Here is a 16,781-nt window from a genome sequence, read left to right on the forward strand (position 1 = left end):
GCATGCATGTAAATGAGTTCAATCACAACCAATAACGTTGCTCCGTTTGCAGCTGTCTTATTACAGCTGACGATGAAAGTTCTTCCCCTTTGATCCCTTAAACCATCCTGCTTGTCCTTAATAACAGGTTAACTTCATCTTCTAGATATTGATGGTGCTAATTAACACAACGGTAGCCTACCAGTAGCAATCCTGTCTCAACTCAGAACATCATTCCATCCTGTCATTTAGAGTCATCGACATCATGTGACCTAGCAGCTTTTCACGCCACAGCTGCAGTCACGTGTTTTTTTTTATTTTTATTTATATGTTTTTTAAGAATTCATCTTCGTCCTGTATTTATAACACTTTTTAAATCTTGAATGTGACAATGTAAGTGTTAGGATTGTCGGTTATGTTTACTCCCAGCACCGGTTCCTACTGATGACCTCAGGTCGTTTCAGTCATGCTCTTGTCTACGTGTTACAGAGCAGACTGATAGCTCCATCCACATTAACCCTCCAACAGTCCCTTCCCATTGTTGAGGGGAGGTAAGACAGAGATGTGAATTTTAAGTCCTTTTTCCACAGATGTGATCAGAAAAGGCTGACGTTTATTCAGACTGAGGTCTTCATCAGGATGATGTTGTGATGCAATCATAACCCCTGACTGTATAGAAACGATGGGCAGAGCTGCCTTCTTTTACAGGTGAAGCCAACAATAACAAAACTTAAATATTATAAAGGCACTGGTGCCCACTGGAGGCATCAGCCATCTTTTTGTCTGGCTACCGTAACCATGCCCACTTTTCTATACAGTACTACAAGTAGCGTAGGTGTTGGCTTCCCTGTTCATGCAGCACACAGCAGCCATGTTGGTGTCCAAATGTTCCTATGGAATCAAATCAAGATGGCGAAGACAACGTGAAGGATGTGAGAAGTTACAGTCCAACATGAGTGACACATCCACATAATAATTCCACTCTTGGCTTCCAACACGGCTGCTGAATGGTTGCCGATTGTCTCTGTCCTCACAGTAGCACTAGAGCAGAAAGAAAAATGTTAAGTGTGTGTTCGGTAATTAAACTGTGTTTAAGGAGGGTTACTATGGCAACAGTGCATCTGGTGTAGTTGTTTCTGTGGTGGCTCAAGCTTGTAGTTGCATGAATAAATTGAAAAAAAAAAAAAAACGGAGTGACCTGTCTGATTTGTACATAATATTAGTTTGGGTAAATAGAAACTGTGAAACATATGTCTTTGACACAAAGGTGATGCTGTTGGAGTTTTAGTGCTGCAGAGGTTTTCTGGGGTCAGAAAAGACCAACAGACCCAGCTGTTAGTAGAACCGGATGGATGAAGGATACCTGGTTACACATTACTACTGTTGGAGCCAAGTATGGTCTGGATTTAGAGTTTTTTGAACTGAGTCATTCTAATTAAATTGAGTTTTTGGTAAGTTATTTATGAAACTTAACCTTCCACACATCCACTGCATGTCAAATGTTTTTATTTTGGTTCAATAAATGCCTGTAGAGACAAAATACCAGGTGGACCCTGGTCTGCCGCTGATCCAGGACTGGACTAAAACAGCACAACAGAGACTGGAGCTCCTGATTCTGATTAAAGCAAAAAGTGGTGAGAGCTGAGATGACTAAATGTACTGGAACAAACGTGCTGCAGAATCAAGGTAGGTAAATCAAGAATTACAAAGCCTAAACCAGACTAAACAGAAAAAACTGAGGTCTGTTCCATGAAGCGAGCTCAGAAAATTGAGGCTCTTTCGAAAATCCCTTGCTTTGTTTCAATTTGTGTGTTAGTTCACTCCAGACACTGGCTGCCCTGGAGGTGCCAGAGGCACCCCAGAACAGCAGTAGCTCAGGAGGCAGAGCAGGTTGTTCAGTAATTGGAAGGCTGTAGGTTTGATCCCAGCTCCTGCCAGAGACTGCTGCTGTTGTGTTCTTGGTAAGACACCTTACTTGACTTGAGCGTATTTTATAATTTAGCACAAAAGTGGCGCGACATGAACAAAAATCGTAAATCATTCTTGGTTCTGGGTTTGATCTTGTACTGCTAAATGCAGCAGCACTTTGTAATCTGTTTCAGTTGCACTTTCTGCTTGTTTGAGCAAACAACTTAAGCTTTAAGAAGCTTTATTTCTGCAATTTATTATCATTGTCGTTAAATTGAAGTTTGACAGATGACTTGAAATTTCAAAGTTAAGGACTTGGACTTGACTTGGACTTCCACATCACTGACTTTGGACTCGACTTGGACTTGAGACTTGACTGGAAAAACGTGTGACTTGCAAAGCAGTGACTTGGTCACACCTCTGTGAAACGGTCAGTATGAGTGATTCATTAGGACGATACACAGGAGCGGCCATCTTTGAATTCTGGAGAATCCCACAATGGCCGCAGTGCTCTAGGGCCAGTGGGTTTGCTTCAGGGTGCTTGTGCTTCCACCTGGTAGGCTGTAAAGTTCTCCTGCGGCGCCAGTGGTACAGGAGTTAAGTGCTCGCCGCTTAATCAGAAAGTTGCAGTTTCGATGCTCAGTCTCACTGTTGTTGTGTCCTTGAACAAAACACTTACCGGGGTAACCCCCCTTGCCTGCTGGTGGTGGTCGGAGGGACCGGTGGCGTCTGTGTATGGCAGACTCACCTCTGTCAGTGTGCCCCGTGGCAGCTGTTACAATGTAGCTCATCACCACCAGGGTGTGAATGTGTGTGTGAATGGGTGAAGGACTGACTGTGATGTAAAGAGTCTTGGGGGTTCCAGGACTCTAGAAGGTGCTATATCAAATACAGGTAATTTACCATCTCGAGTAAGATTTCTGCCATGTTTCTGCCATGTGTAACTGATTCAAAATATTCATCACATCAGTGTCTGCTGATAAATCCAGCTGTTCTATCTGACATGACTCTGGCTTCAGTGTGGAATAAAAATAAGCAGAAGTCAGAATACAACCAGAGGATGTTTACAACAATGTGAGTGGTCTGAACACCTGTCAGTCAGCATTACATCAACACACAGCCACGTGATGTCAGCATTACATCAACACACAGCCACGTGATGTTGTGTCAGCTGGTCTTTCTCTGTCTCTCTTATGCAGCAACTGTGTATTTTTTTATTTGAACGGATAAGTGCAATATCAAATGACAAACCACACAGAGATGAAAATGATGGTTATTAATGAAAACTAGTCTTTGAGAACGACTTCAGTCTAAATCCACAATGATGCCTATCAGGTTGCCTTTCAGTCGATTCACTCTGTGTACAACACATATCGTATGGGATATCATGCCCTCGCGTGGTCTGACTGAAGACACCTTCAATCACGTCTTTAGGTCGCATGACGTGTGACGTAGGGGGCAGGGTCCATCTGCTTATAAATACCCCTACTCACACATCATGCTCCAGTTCTTACTCCCTTCACCTAACTGGAACACCTCCCACTCAACCAGTGCTAGCTAGCTGACGCTAGTTAGCACTCTTCTTCACTATGCTTTTGGAGCTAGCTTAACTGTTCGTGTCGAACTAGACTGCTGCCTGTTGGTAAGTGTGCCTACACGCTGAGCGCTAGCACCGTTAAACCTCGCTAACACCTACACTGTTGGCCCTCGTGATCCGGAATGAGCACCAGGTCTGACCCAAAGAAGCAGAAGCCTGCCCACAGGGATGTGGCTTCATGACAAGGATTTACATGAAGCTTGCCCGTTTTGTCTCGGTATTGTCCACGCCAGGAGAGCGTTGACAGAGCCGGAAGTATTCTCGTTCTGCAGCCAGCTTAAGCGCTCAACGCTGGAACACAGGGTCAAGTTTGTTCTCAAGATCCTGGGGGAGGCTGCCGCCTCCAAACAGGATCCTATGCTCTCCGAGTTGAGAGACCCGGCTTTGTCCGAGTCCGACGACGACGGCTGCCTGGTCACAGTCCCCGCTTCCAGCTGGGTGGACCAAATGGACTTCATGGAAGGGCTACCCGAGACTCAGAATTCCCTGGTCCCTCCACACATGAGTCCAACAGAGGATGAGGACGACAACGTTCCGACCATCCACACAGATGACCGGAGTATATCTGGAGATGATGATTTCTCCGCAGCTCAGTGTGCTGCTGCCGCCTCTCCGGTGACCCAGGTCGACCCCTCGTTTATTCCCCTTTTCTGCCGTGCTGCCGAAAAATTGGATGTGGAATGGCCCGCTTCTCCGGCCCAGAAAACCTCCAGGTATGTTGTGTTAGGCATGGTCTGATCTTTCGTATGTTATACAGCGCAAAGCGGCATGAACGAGCAAACGAGGCAACATGATCTTTAAAGTTCAGGTGTTCATCAATCACAACACCCAGATTTCAAACTGCCTTTGAAGGAGCCAGAGATAGGAAGTCATTTTGGATTGAGATATTGTGCTGTATGGATGGTTTTTCTGGGATGACGAGTAGATCAGTTTTAGAGAGGTTGAGCTGGAGATGGTGGGATTCCATCCATTTTGATATGTCAGAGAGACAGTTCGATATTCGTGCAGAGACAGTGTGGTCGTCTGGTGGAAATGACAGATAGAGCTGGGTGTCGTCTGTATAGCAGTGGTAGGAGAAGCCATGTGATCGAATGATATCACCCAGTGAGGTGGTGTATATGGCTAAGAGAAGAGGTCCTAGTACAGAGCCTTGGGGGACTCCTGTGGCAAGATGGTGCACAGTAGAGGATTGTCCAAGCCAAGATACACTGAATGATCGTCCTGTGAGGTACGATCCAAACCAGCCATGTGTTTTCTCTGTGATGCCCATGCTAGAGTGTGGACAAAAGGAAGCCATGGTTGACAGTGCCAAATGCAGCCGATAAGTCGAGCAGGATAAGCACTGAGGATTTGCCTGTCGCTCTAGCTTCTTTTAAGGATTCCGTCACTGCTAACAGAGCAGTTTCAGTGGAGTGGCCCTTTTTGAACCCAGATTGGTAAGGGTCAAGCAGACAGTTTTGTGAGAGGTATTCTGTGATCTGCTTGAAAGCCACCCTTTCAATGATTTCGGACAGAAAAGGGAGGAGATAGGTCGGTAGTTCTCCACGTGATTTGGAGGAAGAGATGGTTTTTTAGCAGCGGTTTAACCTGAGCATGCTTGAGAGAGGTGAGAAATGTACCGGATGTCAGTGAAGCGTTGATCACATGTGTGACTGCTGCGGCTACTGTAGGAGCAATAGCGTGGAGCAGCTTAGTCGGAATGGATTGTTTCAGTTGGGATGCAAACTGCACTTCTGGATGATAGTGCGGCTTCTGGGCATCATGGCTTCCATGATTTCAGTGGTGCCACTCGGACTGCTCATCACGCATGCGTTTCAACGCTGGACCCGCGCTCACCGGCTGTGCACAACCCTTCACCTGCACAGAAAGCAAACAATAACAGCTAAGTACATGTTAGGCCTTTGCCCATGGAGGGAACCTGGTCTCTTGTACAGAGGTTCGCCAATAGGCAGTATCCTTCCGCAAGTTGGTGTCCACAGATGCCTCTCTGAAAGGATGGGATGCCATTTGCGACAGCATAGCGGTGAGAGGGGTCTGGTCTCTGACCCAGTCCAGGCTCCACATCAACTGCTTGGAACTACTAGCAGTTTTGCTAGCTCTGAGACATTTTCAGGGGATCCTGAACAACCAACATGTTCTGACACAATCAGACAACACCGCAGTGGTTTCATATATAAATAGACAGGCGGGCCCACTCGCTTCCCCTGTTAAACATGTCTCACAAACTCCTCCAATGGTGCAGTTTGGCTTCTGTCTATCGGAGCGACTCATGTGCCAGGGCACCAGAATCTGGGAGCAGACCTGCTGTCCAGGGGCAGCCCAATGGTGAGAGAATGGAGACTGCACCCACTAGTGGTGACCCAAATCTGGCAACGATTCAGGAGAGCAACTGTAGATCTGTTTGCAACCAAAGACAACACCCAAACATGGAGTACGCACAGCTGCACGCAATCTCCGCTTCATAAATCGGAGACTAACGAGAATGTTTCTCAGCTGCATTTTAGTCACATCCCGCCCTCACCACGCCCACTTACTGCCATAAATAGTCAATGCAAAGTGCCTTGTGGATCTCATGCATATACATAAGACGGCTGTTGCAGCGCTCCGCCAATGACATGACGACCGTAGATCAAGGCAGATCAAGGAAGCGCAATTTAACAGAAGCAGAAATTCAGGTACCTGTGGTTGAGGTGGAGAAATGAAAGGAAGTGCTTTTGCAAAACAAATGAGAGAAAATCCACGGAGTGACACAGCGTTGCTGAAGCCGTCAATGTTGTGACTTCTTCAGAGAGATCTGTGGCGGATATAAAAAAAAAAAGGTCCAATCGCAATTTGATCCCCAGACTTTCGGGTGAAAGTCATGCACACTAACCAGTCAGCCAAACGGAGATCTTCCCTGTACAAGTAGCCAGGGCCCATGATCTATCGGGTCACAGTGACAGGACCCACATTGTCACAGATGCATGACATTCTGTTTCAATCTGTCCCCCTGCTGATATTCTGCATTCCGTATTCTGTGCTTCAGGCGGTGTGTGTGTGTATGCACGTGTGTGTGTGCATGTGGGGATCTTGTTCTGTGTGAAAACGAAGCAGTACAAGTGACAATGCTGCAGGATTTCATAATTGTATCCTTCTCAGCAGCAGCACTGCAGGTGCTCTCCATGTCCAAAATGTGCGTAAGCAAGGTCCTTAGTCAACTTAAAAGTTGCGCACATTTTCCCGCTAAGTTTTCTTTCATAAATCCCAAAGTTTGCGTGAAAAGTTGCTTACGCAGTTTTCCGATCCTGTTTTGTGCGTAAGCAAGCTTGATAAATGAGACCCCAGATCTGTCCAGACAAAGACTCTCCCATTGGATGATGGAGGCCATTTCTCTTGCTTGTCAGCAAGGGTCTCCATTTACCTTAGACAGGAAGTGAGAGCTCATTCGATCAGAGGAATAGCTGCATCCTGGGCCCTTTTCAGAGGAGTCCCGGTGGGCGACATCTGTGCTGCTGCCAGTTGGTCTTCAATGCACACTTTTACTCAGTTTTACCGTTTGGATGTGACTGCACTGTCGCTGGCTCACTGTTTTTATCTGCTGGATCACAAGGCCCACACGAAAGCATCGCCTTTTGGGCCTGATTTTCTGATGACTGCTCTGCGGGGTGTGTATATATGTCCCATACTATGTGTTGTACCGAGTGAATCGACTGAAAGGGAACGTTAAGTTATGCATAGAACTGCTGTTCCCTGAAGGAGAGGAACGAGGTACAACACCTTTGTTGCCCCGCCATGCAGCTGGGCTCGGTGAAGAGTGGTCATCGAACTGGAGCATGATGTGTGAGTAGGGGTATTTATAAGAAGATGGACCCTGCACCCACACCTAAATGCGTGATTAAAGGGGTCTTCAGTCAGACCACGTGAGGGCATGATATCCCATACTATAGCTGTTGTACCGAGTAAATCGACTGAAAGGGATCAGTAGTTTTATGCATAACTTAATGTTTTTGTTGGGATTTCCACTGTTTTCAGACAGAAATTTATCACAAAGAGGTTTCAAAAAATATTTTAGATACTCGAGAACCAGGATTCACTTTACAAACATGTAGAAATAACATAGATTCCAGAATTTTATAGGACTTCCTAAAAGTTTGAGAAGATGAGTGAGGTGATCTGAGGGACCCTTCACTCTGAAATGGATGATTATAAATCATCCTCAGTTTTGATTGTTCTGCATGACCAAGAGATCTTGTAGAAATATGAGCATGGAGAGATTAAAACGGTTTGCTGACATTTCAACCTGCTGTGACTGCAGTCCTGATGGAAGTCACTAATCGACCTGATCAGTGCAGACTGATGAGTGGAACTATGACAAATTGCAAATTGAGCTGCAGCAATGTCTCTTTGCTACCCTCAAGGTCATGTCATCACTGATCAGCTGATCAATATTCTGATCAGTTAATGGTTCGGTCGGTGCTCTTCATCAAGAGGCATCCCTCTTGATTTGATTTTTATTCAAACATTAAACATAAAATAGAAATAAAATATTTATAGAAAAAACATACCAGAATAAAACTAAACATAACTCTCCAGTCTGCTAAACATAATAAAAAAGAATAAATGTTTCTTGATGCAGTCCACAGATCAACATGAGCAAAACATTAGATGAATACAACAAAACACACCAACAAGCCACCGAGTTTGTTAATGTAACATCCATCGGTCAGCTGGAGCACCAGAGGTGGTTCACGATCCTGTCACTGAGCAGAAAGTCTTATGTAAACAGCCATAGAAAAAAAAGGCGTGTGTCCACTGGTGGAGCTGTGCAACGCAGACATGTTGCTGCTCTTTGACGTTACGTAAATTTAATCTGTAAATGGAAACAGGATGAGCTGCTGGTCGATTTAATCTGGTGGGATGAAGTCAGAGCAGCTGAACTCCGCTGACCTTTAATCTCTGTTTCAGATGAGAGCTCAGACTAGCACACCAAAGTGACAGAAAAACACCAGACAGACTAATGAAGGTTGGAAAACGACAACTTCTGTGCACCAGTGCAGTGTTTTACTGCTTCCGGCTGCTAAACACTGAAAAAACAAACTCTTTGATAAAAATAAAACAAGAAACAAAAGGTGTAAACTATATTAACCTTTATTAAATGTATTAAACTTTTACTTTAAGAGGATAAACACAAAAGGAGCAATCAGCCCTCTTGTTTACAACACTTCCTGTTATAGGAGGGGCTACAATGTGATATAATTCCTACTACAACATTATTTCTTTGTTTTACTCTTTCATCTCAGGGCATTGATACTGTTAGGGGTTTCATCAGTGCATGTTGTGCTGCATTCAGGTTTCTTTGGAATAAGGAGAGCCTGCCACCTTGAAATTACAGCAGCTGTGACCTGAAGGCTGCACAAGGCTTTCAGCAGTCCAACAAATATTGCAATATTAGCAGGCTGATAACATTTCTGTTTAACACTTTACATTTTCACGCACGCACGCGCACGCACACGCGCACACGCGCGCGCGCACGCACACACACACACACACACACACACACACACACACACACACACACACACACACACACACACACACACACACACACACACACACACACACGCAAGAGCACTGCAGTGTTTGTAGTTTAGAAAGGCTTTTAAACTGGTTAACAAGAGCTAGCAAGAAATGCAACATTAACATCAGTTACCATGACAACACAGGGTGATGAAGAATTGCTTTCTGATGTGAGACGTGCACACGAGTGTGACTAACAAATCTCAGAAGGTGACGTAAGCTAATAATTGAGTTCCTAGTCCTCAAACTTAGCACCAACAACAAACTTGCTGGTGCAGCAGGGGGTTTATTGTCAGAAGCTTGAAACAGAGTAATTAATTAAATTATTAAGGAATTCAAAAACAGCTGCAACACAGATGGACAGAAATAAACACTAAACACGTAGAGACTGGAATGAAGATGAGTCAGATCCCTCAAAACCATCATCATCAAACTGGCCTGTCTGCTAAATGTTTTCATCTTTGTTGAATGCTGAGGCTGCAGTCACATGACCAAAGACTACTAAAGTGCCAACACAGCAGCTGATTCTGACTTACAGCGGCTGATACGGAGTCCAAACAAACACCTGTGCAGAAGAACATTCAGTCCAACATAACTTACTGGTTACACTCAGTCCAGGTCCAACGGGACCAATCAAAACGAACGTAACCAGAACTCCTGACAAGGCAGTGTGAATAAACACACACCTGAGACATTCAAGCATTAAAATTTCACCATTAAAACCATTAAACACATTCACTGGATTGCTTTACAGGTGTCAACCCAGCTGGTTTTGATCCATTACTTTGGATCAGTGTGCAAAACTTTCTGTCTACGACTATCTAAAATCCAACAGGACCACGACTCGTACCCATCGGCACCAGCTGAACACCAACACGAGTCCAAAAAGTCTTTGTGTAGAAACCCCTAAAACGCCAAAGCTTGTATTCTAGAACATTTAGTCCATCAGCAGAACACTTTAAAATTATGGTTTCACCAACCCGCTGACTCCATCCATGGCAGGAAATCATCCACACTGGTTTATAGGAATGATTTAAAAGGAGGAAAAAGGAGGACTAATGGCTCCAAAAAACATCTGGACTCAGAAAAGATCGTGTTCTGGCCATGATGTTTGTGAACACAAATATGTAACTGGTTTCAGACAGGGAGAACTGAACATGTAAATGGAAAAAGTTCATCCAAACATCTGATGTCTGAATCCGTAAATCGTCTTGGACCAGAGGTTTTGGTGATTCCGGGTGCTCTGAGGATCAGAAATCCACTGAAATGACTGAAGAGTGGAATGTGCTGTTAAACCTTTAGAGACCATTTTAAAATAGAGTTGCAGGTCCTAAGGAGGTGTTTGGAGGTCTGAAGCCAGATCAGCGTTAGAACCTGGACTTTATGTCCAAGCTCGGAGGCTCATCGGGCTCTGGGAGACTTCTAGGTCCTGGAATTATGTTAAAAGTTAAATGCTTCACTGATCTGCTGCATAGTTCAAAGGTGATCTTCTCATGAGGTTCTACTGAGGAATCCCTTTAACGTTCTCCCTCCTCTGAAAACTGTGCTGGTTCTGCTGTAGTTCCTCTGAAAAAGGACTGATTGTTGCATATTAAGATTCAGTTACGAAGGAACCAATCTAGCTCTGGTTTCGGACCTGTTGCAGATAGCACCAGAAGTCTCCAAATCCATCTCTACCCCAGCAGGAGTTTCAGGAGGTAAAGTGACCAAGTCAACGTGGCGCTTTGGACCTACAGGATAACGTAGCTGCTTGAGTTAAGCTTCGGTGAATCTCCAACATCCAGAAAGTCCAACTTTAAAAGCTGTGCTGCTCTCACCAGTAGGGGGCACTGGTTTCAACCCGACCCCAGCTCTGCCACTTAGGGAAGACGCCAACTAATGTCCTGGGACTTCCTAACGGGTCATAATCCATCTCGTCCACTTTCTCTCCATTGTTGCCCCTCTGGATCTCTAGTCTAGCACTCCTCTTAGAGACCCAGCTCGGACAGCCATTAGGATCCACAGTTGTCAGCCCGTAGTTATTGCCCAGGTTGTTATCCCAGAAGGTCTGGTTATGTGTCTGGTACCGGATGCAGAACTCCACTCTGCTGGAGGAGTCCAGGTTCTGTGGCACAGAGACGGAGAAGGCAAAGGTGTCGGTATCGGGGCAGCCATAGACGTTGTTCAGGTATCGGCAATCAACATCCTGGAAGAAGTTCCACGAGTCAAAGGTGATCCGGACCAAGACAGACTTCTCAAAACAGACGTTTTCAACCTGGATGGTGCCAGAAAGAAGGTGGTCCTGCACAGAGCAGGTCTCCAGGCAAACATGTTGGGCTTTAAGCCGGTTCCTCAGTTCAAGATAGTCTGCAGCTGGTGGAGTAAAGTCCAAGACCAGACCCAAACCAAAATCTGTCGAATCTAGAAGCATAGAGGGTAAACCGCGGATTAAAATACAGCAGGGTATCTGAAAGGGTTTACCTAGAACCACCAGGCAGGTAAGGCTCTATTTTTTTATGACCTAAATAAAGGTTCCTGGACCAATTATTAATTTATTTCCAATTGCTATTCCAAATTACTGCAGACATGTAAAAGTAATTCACTGACTCTTCCTTTTATCCAGACTTTTATGGATTAAGTATATTTATGAGCTCTTTTCAAACCCTAACTGTCTGAACCAACAGTTGTTTGGGTTTTTAGCCTGGCTGGATAAACATGAACAAATAAAGCAAATAAAATAAAAAAAATAATTGTTTTAGATTTATGCTGGTGAAGGTTCTCAGTCATCCAGGTCATGGTAATTTAAAAGGGTTCACAACTGGACTTTGGTTTCTTGAAGACGTTTAGCTTCTCATCCAAGAAGCGAAACGTCTAAGAAACCAAAGAAGTCCAGTTGCCTTCATTTGAACCCTTTTGGATTCATTTAGCTTTATTTGCCATTCTTAATTATTAATTGATAAACCATCGTAATGTCGCCGTTGGGCTCTTCTTCAGATCTGTCACCTTTAAGGTCTTCCAGGTGCAATCCTTCAGTGGCACCCTCCATCTCAGTCAGTTGGAACTGCAGCTCAGCCAGCCGGTCGTCCTCGGGCTCGGTGAAAACGTGAACTGTTGTGAGTACTAGACCTTGAGAGTCTGCAAACACCACCCTCTTTTTCTGGCTCCTCCTCTTCCTAACCTGGACGCAGCTTTCCGTGATTGTTCCTGAGGAAGACGTGGTTGCGATGTCAACGGGGCTGCAGCTTTCTGGGGAAAGACAGGGTCGCAGTGGTTGGCACCGTGTCGGCATAGCAGCTGGCATGTAACGATGGTTGTCATGGTTACTGAGGAAGGAGTGCAGTGGTGGGGAGCTGGCGAGGCAGATCCTGATGGCCATGTCGACGGGCATGATTTGCGTGAGAGCCTGGGTAGAGACAAGTGTGTTATTAATCTAGAACACAGAAACCCTGGGATTTAAAGGCAAGCTCAAAAGAGAATGAAGAGGGCGGAGCCACAGAATTAAAAAAACTGGTCAACTGAAACGTTCGGATATGAAAATAAACACACACCTGATTATGTGGAGGTTTAAAAAATCTCAATAAATGGGAAAATTATTTCAAGTTAACTTGTCATCATGCCAAGAAGCCATAAAGAGACCCATGATTTCCACAATATGGAGATTGTGGACAAAACTGTGGAATTTAATAAACAAAATGGAAATTATATTCACGTCAGGGATGGACAAGCAAGTCAACAGGAGAGAGGTAGGTCTGCAAACCACTGACATTTTATGGCATATGGCATGTATTTGATACAGTGGGTTCTGAAACCCCTCAAGGCGCATTACAACACAACCAGTTATTCAGTTGTTCTCACACTGATAGTGATAAGCTACATTGTAGCCATAGCAACCCTGGGGCACACTGACAAGAAGCAAGGCTGGTGAACACAGAGACCATCGGTTCCTTCAACTGCCACGCGCAGGCAACGAGAGTTACAAGGTCTTGTCCAAGGACTCGGCAGATGGGGCTTGAACCTGCAACACTCCAGTTTACTCCGTTGCCACCATCACCCTATTTAAACAGGCACGACTGGCTCCAGCTAGCATGATTTTACCCCACCACGTTTTGCTGCATCAGATATTGTGTTCTGAACACTATGATGCAAAACATAACAGACGTTCTCGGCAAAAATCCTGAAAATCTTTGTTGTCACTGCAAACAAGGGGGTGCCAGTGCTTGCAAGTTTCACCTGTATGTGAACTTTAATGAACTCCAGACTTGGTAGAGACGTATTCTCTACCACTGGTTGCTCTGTCATCATCGACTTCTTGCGTTTGCAGTTCCATGACAATGACTAGACGTTTTGCACAAAAACGATAATGTATTTTGTGCTTTAAAAATAGATGAGTAGACACATTTCAAGACCGTCCAGTGTTCTGCAGAACCACATCACTTTGTCATATCTGTGAAAGTTAAATTAAAGTCATTAAATTGTGAATTCTGCAGGAATTTATTGTTTACCATTTTCCCCATTCACTTGCGTTGTTTAGGTTTATAAATAAGGTTAGAATGGAAATGTGGAATTCTGAAAAATAAAAGCAAAAAAGTAGATTTTGGGAATAATAAACACGACAAATTTCATTGGGCCCTAGCACTGCTTTATTTTTGTGTTCTATGACACCTGTAACACTTGTCACTGGATTTTTTCTCTGCTTATATCTGGTCTAACACCACCGCCACAGAGCAGGTGTGGCTTGTGTTTACCTTTAGCTATTGTAAGAAATGAGATTTCCTTTACTTTCACTGTATGTGAATACCATTAAACTTTAGGTGTAACTCTAATTGTGTTTTTGACAACACAAAACACAAGATGGAAGAAAAAAAGGTAGCTAGGCATCAAAGTATATACTGAGCTAACATCAGGCTAATCTTGGGTTAATCTCAGGTTAATGTTGTTCTAATTCAATGGTATCCCTCAGATTAATAACCATTAAATATCAGGCTGAATCATGTGGTAACCTTAAACACTTGTAAGTCGCTTTGGACAAAAGCGTCTGCTAAATACATAAACATAAACATAGGGCTATCCTTGATGATGATGTTGTAGGGCAAATCTTTGGCTGATGTTGGGCTAACTTTTGTCCAACTTTCTACTCAACATAATCTAATCTTGGATTAATCTCTTACCAATCAGTAAAATCCCAGGCTTATCTCTGACTGATCCCAAATGTTCAAACCAACTTCTTTGGTTAGATCTATGACAGGTTTCATCCCCCACCCCCCTTGAATTAATATCATCACTTTATTTTTACTATTACCATGGTAACCATGCCACCATGTGATAAAACCGTATGTACAGTCTATGGATAAACACACACACACACACACACACACACACACACACACACACACACACACACACACACACACACACACACACACACACGGGAAAACCTGGAAAAAAGCGATAAGAATGTAAACACAAAGACTACTAGCTGAAAACAATTTAAACATCTAAATAAATAAAATGAAGTTCGAATAATCCGATCTCTGGGAAGCACATCTGCAACGATCCACGCTGATTAGAAACAGTGACCAGATGACTGATTCAACACGTCCGATAACAGAAACACGATGCGGCGCAGTTTGAAACTCACGGATCTCCAGGACAGGTTCGAGATTAGGTCAACATTAGCGCATTAGACTGGCTCACGTCAGAAAACGCAATAACAAGTTGCACTAGAGACGGTGAAACTGGTCTGGCAAGACTCCAACGGGTGACAGGAAGTCCGTTTCCAGGTCAGCCATCAGCTGCTGTGGCGCAGATACATTTTCGCCTGCGTCTCACCTGCTGCGGTTCATGAAGTTCCGCTCGGTAGTTTGCGGTAGGTTCCTTGTTACACCGTCACGGAGCGGCTGCACCACGGAACTTTTTCACTTTTCTCCGCTCTTCTCGTGTTTTCCAGCCATTTCACCGCGTAGAGGAGACGGTGCTAGTGCGGAGACCTCGGCACGCCCCCCCCCCCATCAGCTGCTCAGAGAGTCACAGCCTAGGAGAGATAACAGCCAATCAGAGCTGTGAGCGACTGGCCGCTCATTCTCTCATCCAATCAGAAATAAGAAAAACTGAAAAAAAAAGACAAGACAGCCAGAAGTCCTCTGGTCACGTAGATAGGCGGAGTTTGTGGCCAATGGGTCTGCTCCTCCTGCTGTCCAGCACGTTAGCCGGTCAGAAGTGACGAAGAGGAGTTTAGTGTTAAAAGGGGAAAGTGGCGTCAGATGACACATTAACGTACATTGTTGCAGCATCAAACACCTCGGTCGCGTTCCTATCAGCTATGGTCCTCATGGACGGTGCACGCGCCTCTGTGCAGAACCCGCTCGGTGACTCGGATTAAAAATAGTGCCGATCCTGGCTGTTCCCTGCACGACGACTTACAGGCACTGCCTGTGGATTTTTAGATGGCCCAAAGAGAAACTGCGTGCAAGATGAGTTGGACTGATGAAATAAGAGCATTTTCACAGCCTGCTAGAGGTTAAAGGTACGAAATACAAGCGGCTAAATTTAAACCATTAAAGATTTACAGACAGTTTTTTGATGACTGGTTCCTTCTTGTTTAGATGTAGCTGATAACACATGACCTCTCAGACTAAAGCCATTTGCTCTGACTGCAGTAACATTCCTAAAATGGACATGATGTTGAGAGGTGGTCTGGATTAGAACCATAGAGATTTATTAGAGCAAAGCATTATTTCCTCCTAACATCTCAACTCTTAATGGGCAACATCTTGTTTTAAATCCAGTTTGTTACAGTTTTAGTAAACTCAGATAGTTTTCCTTTATGTATCTTATGGTAATTCTCATCTGCCACCAGAGCTGTGTCCAGGACTTTTAAAATGGGGTGGCCCATGTGGTTTATTCATGGGTGGCACCGATGCTTATATTTATTTATTTATTTACTTTCTAGTGAATTTTTGAGTTTCACATTGCACAATCACCTTTTTTTTCATCTTCTACTTTTGTGGTGGTTAGCAAGTCACTTCTTGTTGCATTACTGCCACCAACTGGAGTTGAGTGGGACTCTAAATATTATGTATGTGAATATGAAAAAATGTTAAATAATATTAATACTACATGCCGGGCTAGAAAACAAGGTGAAAGGTGCATGCAACCACACACTGTTTTGGAGTTTACAACCCGAGCCTTGTGTTGACAATGTAAAGTCAATTTAAACTGGAACTTAGTGGGGTGGCACCTGGGGTGGCCAATCAGATTCTAAGGGTGGCATGTGCTACCCCAGGCCACTCCCTGGACACGTCCCTGTCTGTCACAGTTTCTACTTTTAAGTATCTGAAGTGGATTAAACTTGGATGTCACAAACCATTTGATTTTATTAATCTATCTTGGAAATGAGATATGATCTCTCAGTGAGCTTTCACCTGGTTAAATTTAACTAATAAGATATTTGAGAAATGTATATGGGCAGGTGAGTCCTGTTAGACAAAACGGAGGGTGGACCCATAAGTAACAATCAGATGTTTTCCTTGTCAGCGTGCTATTTATATCCCGTGGCTATAAAACATGGTTATCTGTGCGGGTAACTGAGGTTGTGTTGGTCGAACATTTACAATGAATATAATACAATCAAAAATAAAACCTGTATAAACACAAAGAAATGTATAACCATACTGGTTTATTCCCCTTAAAACAGGATGATTTTTTTAAAATTAAAACATACTGAAGAAAGAAGGAAAACGATCTTTTGCATAGCGCCTCTTGA

General features: G+C 44.1%; 2 protein-coding genes across 4 annotated transcripts in view; one reads left to right on the plus strand and one right to left on the minus strand.

Annotated features, from left to right (window-relative positions):
- The window catches only part of dpysl4 (dihydropyrimidinase like 4), a 14,731-nt gene extending 13,278 nt beyond the window's left edge, over nucleotides 1–1,453 (plus strand). For both annotated transcript variants that reach the window (XM_054749407.2, XM_015962475.3), the window contains exon 15: nucleotides 1–1,453. This exon is cut by the window's left edge and continues 1,882 nt beyond it. The gene's annotated coding sequence lies outside the window, so the exon portion shown is untranslated.
- Nucleotides 1,454–8,595: 7,142 nt separating this feature from the next.
- LOC107387485 (protein phosphatase 1 regulatory subunit 3C-B) lies at nucleotides 8,596–15,540 on the minus strand. Of its 2 annotated transcripts, XM_054749408.2 has the most exons (4): nucleotides 14,849–15,540; nucleotides 12,344–12,422; nucleotides 12,023–12,265; nucleotides 8,596–11,440 (listed from the first exon to the last, which is right to left on the minus strand). In XM_054749408.2, the coding sequence occupies exons 2-4, from the start codon at nucleotides 12,405–12,407 to the stop codon at nucleotides 10,854–10,856; spliced, it is 894 nt and encodes a 297-aa protein (XP_054605383.2). In that variant the 5' UTR covers nucleotides 12,408–12,422; nucleotides 14,849–15,540; the 3' UTR covers nucleotides 8,596–10,853. The 2 variants fall into 2 exon arrangements, with proteins under 2 accessions (XP_054605383.2, XP_015817962.3); XM_015962476.3 differs by having other exon boundaries at nucleotides 12,023–12,422; nucleotides 14,849–15,536.
- Between the last annotated feature and the right edge of the window lie 1,241 nt (nucleotides 15,541–16,781).

The sequence above is a fragment of the Nothobranchius furzeri genome, chromosome 16, assembly GCF_043380555.1.
Source record: "Nothobranchius furzeri strain GRZ-AD chromosome 16, NfurGRZ-RIMD1, whole genome shotgun sequence".
NCBI classification, from domain to species: domain Eukaryota; kingdom Metazoa; phylum Chordata; class Actinopteri; order Cyprinodontiformes; family Nothobranchiidae; genus Nothobranchius; species Nothobranchius furzeri.

Excerpts from the sequence above, each read along its gene's own strand:
- LOC107387485 (XM_015962476.3), bottom strand. The coding sequence starts at position 12,407 with ATGCCCGTCGACATGGCCATCAGGATCTGCCTCGCCAGCTCCCCACCA. Across the intron at positions 11,441-12,022 it reads GCACCTGGAAGACCTTAAAG|ATTCGACAGATTTTGGTTTG; the intron begins GTGACAGATCTG and ends CTATGCTTCTAG.